At 38.5% G+C, this 11,548-nt stretch overlaps 1 protein-coding gene across 1 annotated transcript; it reads right to left on the bottom strand.

The window, feature by feature from the left end:
- Positions 1–437: 437 nt before the first annotated feature.
- CLDN8 (claudin 8) lies at positions 438–2,433 on the bottom strand. The gene is given in 1 exon segment (NM_001098096.1): positions 438–2,433. A coding segment is annotated over 1 exon segment (678 nt). The 5' UTR covers positions 2,347–2,433; the 3' UTR covers positions 438–1,668.
- Positions 2,434–11,548: the final 9,115 nt, after the last annotated feature.

The following is an 11,548-nucleotide window of genomic DNA, read 5'->3' as shown; positions in this document are numbered from 1 at the left end:
TGATATAATTCATTTAAAACAGTAGAGGTCTTAGTTTATAATGCATGTCCCTAAAACATTATGCCCTATTATTAATTAATACTATTTCTCAGAGGCAGGGATATATCTCCCTATGGAAAGTTTGTACATAAATAGCTATTACATACATAATAATACATGCAGGAAATAGATTTTTGGAACCTATAGTATTATCTTAAAAACTTACAAATATATTATCAACATCTAATACTAGTGTGTAAATCCAGTCATTGTAAGTATATCATATTAAATGATATATAATAATCTGTATTCTCAAAAATTAATGCTGAATCTATCTTTATCTTTAAAATGTGATTTTGAAAGCCTTTTTTAACTGCAAAGCTGAAAATATCAGGTTTTTAAAAACTCTTTACATTATTAAAATATTTAAAAACTGAAGAAAAATGAAAGATATCAAATTAATATAAAAAGCACAATTTATTAATACAAAGGACATAAAGCAGATACACATAGTTGATTAAGCTAGAAAAATGTATATACAAACTTTCAAATCAGATTAACAGTTCAATAAAATCTGGGGGAAACACAAAAATATAGTATACCTGTGCCTTAGTAAAACTGAACAAAATTGGAACAAAGAAAGATTCACCTTTGAAAACTGAAATGACAATTCTGACTTAAATATCCACATATAAGATGTAGTTCACAGAGGACAATTTGGTTTCATTTTTTTGGTAATCAAATAAAGGTATATAATTTTTCTCTTCTGTTATTTATATTAATGAAAGTCCAAAGTCTCTATACAAATAGTTATTAATATATATATATATATATATATATGATTTCTTGTCAAAATGTATCCTTCTCCAACCACAAAAACTTGAGGAAAAAAATCTTCACTTTCCTGAAGTCTTTAATATTTCTTAGACTATAGCTTTATCTTTCTTCTTAGTATAGCTCTGGAAAAGCAGTTTGAATGCAAAGCCCCTTGACAAAATATCTGCCTTTTAAAAGATGACCATTTAATATACAAGAAAAGGACGGCCTCTGGGGAATGAGGAAAAAGGAATTTGGATTTCTAACTCCTAGGCTGAAAAACGAGATATCAAAAAGCCATTTAGTTCCCTTTACCCTGCTGATTAAAGCTTTCATTTTAACCTTCATTATAAATTAAGTGCATTCATCACTAAGCTGTTTTTAAACAATTAATATTAACCTTCTTCAATCTTACCCCTGGTTCCCCTGAAAAGCAATAGCTGAATTCTATTTATTCAGTGTAATGAATCAGTGTTTCATTTAAAATAGGACTATATAAGCCTGTCTCTACCTATGTGACACAGAAATGTTACACTCATCTATATACATAATGCTCTGTCATAGAGAAATCACAGTTGTAAAATAATTGTCTCCAACAATGTCATTTTGAAGTAACTAATAAAAGGAGATAAAACATGAACCATTTTAGAAAACAAATTACTGTTCTTTCTAGAATAATCAAAGCAATGTGTACAATTTCTCATGCAGCTGAAATTGATTATAGAATCATAAAGAGCTGATGTAATCAGTCCCTGTGATTAATACCAGGCAGTTAAGAACAGCCAATCAATGTTCTTTTGGGTCTCAGTTTTGGGAAGAGTGGACATCTATGTCATCTGGGTGGCTTTCTAGGTAGTTTAAAAAGAGTCATAACTACACGTACTGACTTTTGGAGTACACACTCGGCGACTTCTTTTCGGCGTGATAGCTTTTCTGGGTTGTTCGGTGGGACGGTATGGAGTATCTGTAGCTACTGCTCTTTTCATGGCAACAGGAAACGCAACAGAACAGCGCCCCTCCAACAATCAGCACCAGGGCCGTGGTCCAGCCTATGTAGAGGGCTTCTCCCAGCTCCCGTTTCTGGGCAATATCCACTATTGGGTTGTAGAAGTCTCTGATGATGGAATTGGCAACCCAGCTCACGGGGATGAGCACCACGAGGCCAGTGATGATGAAAATCACTCCAGCGGTCAGCAGAATGTGACCTTTCACCTTGTCGTCGTCCCCGGCGCATCTGGTACACTTCATGCCGAGGACGGCCGTCAGGAAAGCCAAGAAGGCCAGCACCGAGGCGGCACACATCAGTCCTCTGGCTGCCTGTAGGTCCGGAGAGAGAGCCAGCAGCGAGTCGTAGATTTTGCACTGCATTCTGATGTTAGCATGCCTCATGCAACTCATCCATAGTCCTTCCCAGAGGTTTTCAAAGACCACAATATTGCTTTCAATGAAGGCAGACACTCTCCACTGAGGCATGACCGTGGCAGCCACTGTGCCCACCATGCCCACACCACCGAGCACCAGTCCGGCGATTTGCAGGGCGTAGGTAGCCATTCTCCTCCAGGTTGGGTTTTATCCGACCAGGCGCCTGAGCTGGTAAGGCTGCTCTGAAGCCAGGTTCTCTGCGCCCCGAGGGAGAGCAGTTTTCCCGTAGTAATGAACTCAAAACTCAGTGTTTTTTTTTCAAATAAGAGCTGCTCGTCTGCTTCTAACTAGATTAAATCCAGTGTTGGCTGGCCGAGATGCCCCCAGCTACTGACTGTGGCGGGTAAAGTTACAAATCAGGTGGGGCAACTTTCTCAGCCAGTAAGAGGGGGGTGCTAACTCAGGTGTCTAAGCCCACAAGAAATACTTGGAACGACTGGACCAGCACATAAACATTCTTTGTACTTCTCAGTTGTCCAAGAAGACAGCAGTATGTTTACCTGGAGGCACAATTAAGAATGTTTGCACAATCATCAAGAAATGTACCAGTCCCTTGAGATGTGAAAGCTGTACCTTGAACTGGCAATTCTGAAACTTTGAGTAAGGGCTGCTGTGGCCAAAACATAAGTTGCAATCTTTGCCTGAGAATTTGTTAGGATTGTCAGAATGCCAAAGTGAAAGGAGACTGGGGGATTGATAGATTGCTCATACCTGAGAAACCACATTCTTTGGGACACATATATCCAAGTGGTTGATTTAATTTGTCAGCGACTTCAAAGCAAGCTTGACTGGGGTGAAATCAGGGAACAGATCATGCCAAGGGACAAAATAAGGCTAAAGTAATTAAATACATAGTCTTGTCCTCCTCCATGGCACCAAACACATATTGTTTTCTTTTGAGCTAGGGAAACCACTCACTGGTATATATCTGATAATCTTAATTTATAAGGAAAAAAAATACAAAAACAAGAGAAAAAAATCCATGTGACTTTCTTCTGGTTTCTTTTTCTGGATTCTTATGTAGCAAGTACTCACAATAGTAATTAAATGATGGGTTGATGGATTGACTTACAGGTTGCTATCTCATTCTGCAGCTTTATCTTTTCTATCTTCCTAGACCTAAGCAACTAGAATTCTGCAACTGGTGCAAGTTTTAGGTCTATACAAATGGCTGATACTCCTAAATAAAAATTTATAGACAAAGTGACTATATTCAGCAAATCAACTAAATTTGTCAGTTACATGTCTTTAATACCGTGTCTGCAAGAGGAGCGGGATGTGCCTTGTGCTGTCGTATTCGACTGTTTCCTTACAGTAGGAGGTAGAATCCCATAAATGTAATACATTTTTGGACTTTTTCTTCTTAAAATAATAATGATGACAGCAATGGAATTAAAATAAGCATTCGTGTTGATTTGGGAAAACTCCACCAGCGGTTTTCTTCTGAAGAATACCTTGAATACACTGTCCTGTCTTTCCAAAGTTCAAACTTTAGTTTCCTTTCATTTTTGCATTTAAAAAAGATCCTTTATTTACACTTTTACTTCTGTGGTTCCTTGTACTAGCTTAACTCAGGGTATGGAAGGGTGTGTTTCCTGCTCACTTGTTAAACTTTGAAAATTTAATGGGCCAAAAAATCTGAGTGGTTCATAGAGATATAGAGATTGAAAAAAAACAGTACTTTTAAGGAGGAGGAGAAGTTGCCAAAGTAAACTGTCTTATTAAAAAAATAATGTCTAGTAGGCCAAGCTGTTATTATTTTATTAGAATGAACCTGTTGAAATTAATAAACAATTAAAAATTCATATTTACAGTAATTTTCTTCATGTGTTGGGCTCATTTAAAAATGAACTTAGAGCATTCCCCTCTTTCTGACAAAAAGTATAGCATTTTCTCTTTCAGACTTGTATCAGTTGCACATTTGTAGTCAAGGGGGAATTAAGTTAAACTTGGAAAGATAATCTGCAATCCATTAAAAAAGAGTTGAAATCAAAACAGTAGATTATTATTTTTATTATTATTATTATTATCTTGGTTTGCCAACTTGGGCAAAGGGAAGGATGACACAATTGGAAAGTGATAAAAATATGACATAACTGGTTGAGATAATAACAAACTAAAATTTTAAAGTATATACATATATATATATATTTGAACTTGAGCAAACTCTGGGAGATAGTGGAGGACAGGGAAGCCTGGTGTGCTGCAGTCCATGGGGTCACAAAGAGTCGGACATGACTTAGCGACTGAACACCAGCATAGACACATATGTATATGTGTCTATATATAGTTATATTTGTAGGAAGACAAATCAAAATTTCTTTTCTAAATTTGTGTGTGATATATATTTTTAGCAGCTCTGTTGAAATATTGCAGAATATCCACATAAAACAGGAAAACTTGAGACAGAAATAGAGATCCATTGTACTTGAGAGCCTTGACCTTTATAGGAACTGCCTCCCAGCTATGGATTGATGTACCTGTTGGCTTTGTTCACTATCAAATCTCTCTTCCCTGAAGCATTCAGCTTTACCAAGACCTTATTTCACATAAAAATATTTTCTTCATTCCAAAAATATTTAGTACTTCACTCCTGAGATTTTCTTAGCCAAAAGATTAGGATCAAAAAGAGAAATCAGCCTTGGGTTAGCAACAGAATAATTACAGAGTTAGCTGTCCTGTCAGGAACTAGCCCAGGGCATTTAGCAAGGTTTCTTAAGTTAACCCAATGATATTCTGAAATAACTATGTCCCAAAGGTCCGAGAAAATGAGAAAGATAGGGAAGAATGTCTAGGGACAAGTTTTCTAGGGACAGAAATCTCCAAATCCAGAGCTTAAAATGTCAAGTTCCGGGCTTCTCTGGTGGCTCAGTGGTGAAGGATCTGGCTGCCATTGCAGGAGACATGGGTTTGATCCCTGGTCTGGGGAGATCCCACTTGTTGCAGAACAACTAAGCTCTTGCACCATAATTATTGAGTCTGTGCTCTAGAGCCCCCAAGCTGCAAATACAGAGCCCACATAACAACCACTGAAGCCTACACACCCTACAGCTGGTGCCCCGCAACAAGAGAAGCCACAGCAATGAGAAGCCGCAAGAGAGTAGCTCCCGCTTGCCACAACCAGAGAAAAGCCTGAGCAACAGAGACCCAACACAGCCAGACATAATAAATAATACAATTTTTTAAAAGTCAAGTTCATTGTTTATATTTTCTATAATATCGTATCTTGAGAAGATTAACTTGCCTGAGAAATTCAGAGAGCAGTAACGGTGAGAGCATTAGCAGATTAATAGCATTTTATTTAAACTGTTTTTTAATTCAGAGCAACAGAGCCACCTACTCAGGTTATTCTATCATTTCTATTTCCATTTCTATGGAAGAACTAAAATATTACTTAGAACCTACAAAGACTAGCATGTTCATGTTGACCCTCTGTGTTCCCTTGCTCTCTGGAAATCTCCCTTTTGTCTACATTATCAGAAACTTGATTTAAGTTTGGCAATTAAATTTGCCAAATTAAATTTAGTCCTGACAACTACATAACACATGCAAATGCTGCTGCTTTATAAATAATGACACAAAATGTCACTGTCACTTTGCTCTTGCTTTTATTATCCTTATTGTTCCAGCAATTAATCCCTAACCAACAACTCTTTAGTCTGGAATTCCTATTAATTTTCACCACAGCTTGTAGTAATCTTTGTTTCTGCCTATCAAGCTGTTGCCAATTTCTATTGTTTTCTGGATTTGCTTTTGTATTTATTTTTTTTTCTTCTGTTGTGTTGCGAGTTTTCAATCTGTGTTTATTTTAAATTATTTTTCATTGTTAATTGACTGCACTTGGCTGGCCATCTTGTCCTGAGAAAAAAAGTGTACACATCAATAGGCCTCTTTGTTTGTTGTTCCCAAATTAATCTTGGACACTGCCACATGTTCTAGAACTATCATCCTATTTGTCCTTAACAATATTCTCTGTTCTCGAAGTTCCATTAGCAGCTCTTTTGTATTTGCCACCTCTCTGTTCTGCTTATAAATGAACTCCTGTATATATGTGTCACATCTTCTTTATCCATTAATCTGTCAGTGGACACCTAGGTTGCTTCCTTATCCAGGTTATTGTGCATAGTTTGAAGTTTAAATAGGTCCCATTTGTTTATTTTCATTTTTACTTTTACTACTTTAGGAGGTGGGCCAAAAAAGATCTCGCTGTGATTTGTCACAGAGTGTTTTTCTTATGTTTTCCTCTAAATGTTTTATAACTTCCGGGTTTACATTTAGGTCTCTTATCAATTTTGAGTTTATTTTTGTGTATGGTGTTGGGCAGTGTTCTAATTTCATTATTTTACACTGCTGCTGCTGGTAAGTCGCTTCAGTCGTATCCGACTCTGTGCGACCCCAGAGACGGCAGCCCACCAGGCTCCTCCGTCCCTGGGATTCTCCAGGCAAGAACACTGGAGTGGGTTGCCATTTCCTTCTCCAAGGCATGAAAGTGAAAAGTGAAGTCGCTCAGTCGTGTCCAACTCTAGCGACTCCATGGACTGCAGCCCACCAGGCTCCTCTGTCCATGGGATTTTCCAGGCAAAAGTACTGGAGTGGGGTGCCATTATTTTACACTACCATGTGTAAAATGGATAGCTAGTGGAAAGCTGCTGTATAACAGAGAGAGCTCAGCCTGGATCTCCTTGATGACTTGGTGGGATGGGGGTGGGGGGCCTGTGGGAGGGAGACTAAGGAGGGAGGTGATATATGTATACATGGAGTTGATGCAACACTGTAAAGCAATTATGTGTGCTAAGTCGCTTCAGCTGTGTCCGGCTCTTTGCGGTCCTATGGCCCGCATCTCCCGTCTCCTGCATTGGCAGGTGGGTGCTTTACTACTAGTAACATTTTATATTTCAATTAAAAAAATAGTAAACAAATGCATTAAAAATACATTTTTTAAAAAAATGAACTGTTTTCTGTATAATAATCGCCATGTTTTCAGTTCAGACTGCTTTAACAGAATACAATAGACCAGGTGCCTCAAACAACAGAAATTAACTTTTCACAGTTCTGGAGTCTTGGGACATCTGAAATCAGGGTGCCAGGTGGTGGAGTTCTGGTGAGAGCCCTCTCTGTGGTTTGCCGACTGCCATCTTCTTGCTGTGCTTCCCTGTCCACTCAATAGTAAGGAATCCGCTTGCTGATGGAAGAGACACGGGTTCAAATCCTGGGTTGGGAAGATCCCCTGGAGGAGGAAATGGCTACCCATCCCAGTATTCTAGCCTGGAGAATCCTATGGACAGAGGATTATGGTGGGCTACAGTCCAGGGAATCACAAAGAGTCGCGATGACTTAGCGACTCAACAACAACAATTTTCTTGCTGTGCCCTCACAGGGTAGAGAGTGAGAGAACTCTATATGCCTTCCCTTTTTATAAGGACATTAATATCTTGAGGGCCCTACTCTCATGACCACATCTAAACCTAATTACTGCCCGAAGGTCCCACCCCTAAATTTCTCCTAATTTTCATTGCAGTTTTTAAAAATTAAAATCTGAGTTTCTGTGAATTCTGACATTTGGGGGGAGATAGGTCCATGTGCTTTATTGAGTGTAGTGTGTGTGATAACCCCACTAAAGGGCAAGAAATCCACTGAGATCTTTTTTTAAGATAATTAAGCTATACACTGTGGGAAACTTGCCTCTAAATTATTGACAAATTATGGACAAATTGACAGGAACCATCCCACTTCTTATTCTCTCTCTCTCTCTTTTTTTTAGTAAATCTTTTATTTTTGTTTTATTTATTGTTTGTTTGTTTGGCCAAGACGTGGGGCATGTGGAATTTTAGTTTTCCAACCAAAGATCAAATCTCTGCCTGGCTCAGATGGTAAAGAATCTGCCCACAAGGCGGGAGATCTGGGTTCGATCCAAGATCCCATGGAGAAGGAAATGGCAACCCACTCCAGTGTTCTTGCTTGGAAAACCCCATATAAAGAGGAGCCAGGTGGGCTACAGCCCATGGGATCAGTGCAGAGAGACAGACATGACTGAGTGACTAACATTTTCACTTTCACTTCACGGCATTGGAAGTGCAGATTCCTAATCAAGAGACCACCAGGGAAGTTCCAACCATCCTACTTCTAATGATTTGTGATTTTTTTTTTTAAAAGCTGAAGTTTATCAGTAATGATAATAGCTACAAAGTATTAAAGGGTCCCAATATCACAGGTTACTTATATGCACTACATCTCACATTTAAAATGTCCCTATGAAGTAAGGCTTATTAGCTCCATTTTATAATTCAATAAATTCAGGAGAGACTGTGCCTTTTCTAAGTGCATACAACTTTGGTTTGCCAAATCTGCAGATATAGAACCTAGATTTAGACCTAAATTCAGATGTTGTGTCCTGTCTTGCCTACAATCTCTTGAAGGAAACTAGAGAAAGGGGATCTCTTATATGAACACATATGATCAAAGTTAAGGAAAAAACAAAATTTGTCCAACACATTTTTTTTCCCCTTGTAGCACATTATTGAAAACTATGCATGGGAGAAATATCAATAACCTCAGATAGACAGATGACACCACGCTTATGGCAGAAAGTGAAGAGGAACTAAAGAGCTTCTTGATGAAAGTGAAAGAGGAGAGTGAAAAAGTTGGCTTAAAGCTCAACATTCAGAAAACGAAGATCATGGTATCCGGTCCCATCACTTCATGGGAAATAGATGGGGAAACAGTGGAAACAGTGGCAGATTTTATTTTGGGGGCTCCAAAATCACTGCAGATGGTGATTGCAGCCATAAAATTAAAAGATGCTTACTCCTTGGAAGGAAAGTTATGCCCAACCTAGACAGCATATTAAAAAGCAGAGACATTACTTTGCCAACAAAGGTCCTTCTAGTCAAGGCTATGGTTTTTCCAGTGGTCATGTGTGGATGTGAGAGTTGGACTGTGAAGAAAGCTGAGCGCTGAAGAATTGATGATTTTGAACTGTGGTGTTGGAGAAGACTCTTGAGAGTCCCTTGGACTGCAAGGAGATCCAACCAGTCCATCCTAAAGGAGATCAGTCCTGGGTGTTCATTGGAAGGACTTATGCTGAAGCTGAAACTCCAATACTTTGGCCACCTCATGTGAAGAGTTGACTCATTGGAAAAGACCCTGATGCTGGGAGGGATTGGGGCCAGGAGGAGAAGGGGATGACAGAGGATGAGATGGCTGGATGGCATCACTGACTCGATGGACATGAGTTTGGGTAAACTCTGGGAGTTAACGATGGACAGGGAGGCCTGGCGTGCTGCGATTCATGGGGTCGCAAAGAGTCGGACATGACTGAGCAACTGAACTGAACTGAATGCATGGCCAAACTTTGTGATTTATTTATTTATTTTTTTAATCAAATATCTGATTCCTTGATATTTGAAATGTATTTTAATACTCTATTCAGAGAAGTTTCTCCTGGGGAAATCACACCACAATTATATCTTATTTAAAGTTTCAGAGAGTCCCCCACTCAGAAATCATTATTTGGCACTCCTTTCTTATCTGTTTCTCATTGTCATCTCCATCTCAATAGTTTCTTAGTCACAGACTAGGTCATGGTACTTAATGATCTAATCAATGCTGGACACGTATTTGGCCAAAGGAGAATTAAACAACTTTGGTGCAATGAAGCGAACCACTTCATATCAGTGCTCTCAGCTTACTGTAATCCAAGAAAACTTTGTTTTGCATTTTACAGAATTTATTAGTGATCAACAGAGTAACGATACGAGAGTTACTTCTATTTGTCCACTGAAATTGTTCTTTTCAGTGGCTCAAGAGCAACTGTTTTATCTTTGACATAAAGCCAAAATGGAAAACATTTGTAAGTTGCATAAAACAGTGTTTTACATGGTTATTTGTGAAACTGCTTGAAAAACTATTTTCTTAATCTTTTCATTTCATATCGTAATATTTTTGTACTAAAATATAAAGAATGATGTGCACCTTTGAATGATAAAAGCAAAGGGTCCTTGATAAAATTTAGAAACAAACTCATCATTTCCCTTAATCATCAATTTTCTGGTCAGGTGGAGATATTAATTGGGAGCAGGAATTGTAACATTCAATAATGAATAAGGCCAAAAAAGAGTATTTCTCAAAATTTAATTTTGGATCTACATCTATTCACACTGAGTTTAACTCAGGTTAATTACAAAGAGGAAGGAAAAAGAAAAAGACATGTAAGATAATATCTTCAATATGATTCCATACTGTTATGCTAATCATAAGAACTATTCAATAAATATTAAATTATATTAATAAGTAAGCCTATTGCACAACACAATGTATTAATTAGATGATTTGATCCTTTCAACTACATTATTAGAACAATACTCATCATACTGGGCTTTGCAATGCAGGAGATGAGGATTCAATTCCAGGGTCAGGAAGATCCCCTGGAGAAGGAAGTGCAACCCACTCCAGTATTCTTGCCTGGGAAGTCCCATGGACAAAGGAGCCTCTCAAGGTACAGTCCATAGGGTCATGGAGAGTCAGACACCAGACATGAGTGACTTATCGACCGAGCAGGACAACATATGATGTATAGAACAGTCTATGGACTCTATGGGAGAGGGAGAGGGTGGGAAGATTTGGGAGAATGGCATTGAAACATGTAAAATATCATGTATGAAACGAGATGTCAGTCCAGGTTCGATGCAGGATACTGGATGCTTGGGGCTAGTGCACTGGGATGACCCAGAGGGATGGTATGGGGAGGGAGGGGGGAGGAGGGTTCAGGATGGGGAACACATGTATACCTGTGGTGGATTCATTTTGATATTTGGCAAAACTAATACAATTATGTAAAGTTTAAAAAAAAAAAAAAAAGAATCAGTTTTACTAAGAAAGCTCCAACTATGGAGTTTAAATAAATGAACCACCCAAAGTCCTACAACTAACTGGTAATAAGTCCAGTGGAGGAATTCCAGTCTGCCAGACATCTGAGGTCATACTCTTGACCCACTCACTATTCCTTATGGACCTGGGTCCAAATCTGACTCGTGGCTTGCAACATATTACAGTTTATCTCTCACTGTACTCTGAAAAAAATGTTCTGCACATAGTAGGTTTTCAATAGCATTTTGAACAGGACAAAGAGAAATAAGGCGTCTCTATTCCCTATGGCAAAAGCCATTGAGAACCGTAAGATGAAAATGTCTGACTGAAAAGACCACACACTTGGAAACCACACGTCCTTATGAGGAAACAGTGAATAGGGCAGCTCGAAAAATGAGTTTCTCTTGTACAGTTGGAATTAACAGGATAGGGAAAAGTAATTAACCGGGCAAATAGAGCTAAGCCA

The sequence above is a fragment of the Bos taurus genome, chromosome 1 (assembly GCF_002263795.3).
Source record: "Bos taurus isolate L1 Dominette 01449 registration number 42190680 breed Hereford chromosome 1, ARS-UCD2.0, whole genome shotgun sequence".
NCBI classification, from domain to species: Eukaryota; Metazoa; Chordata; class Mammalia; order Artiodactyla; family Bovidae; genus Bos; species Bos taurus.
The sequence above is the reverse complement of the archived record's forward strand: the minus strand, read 5'-3'. Positions and strand labels throughout refer to the sequence as shown.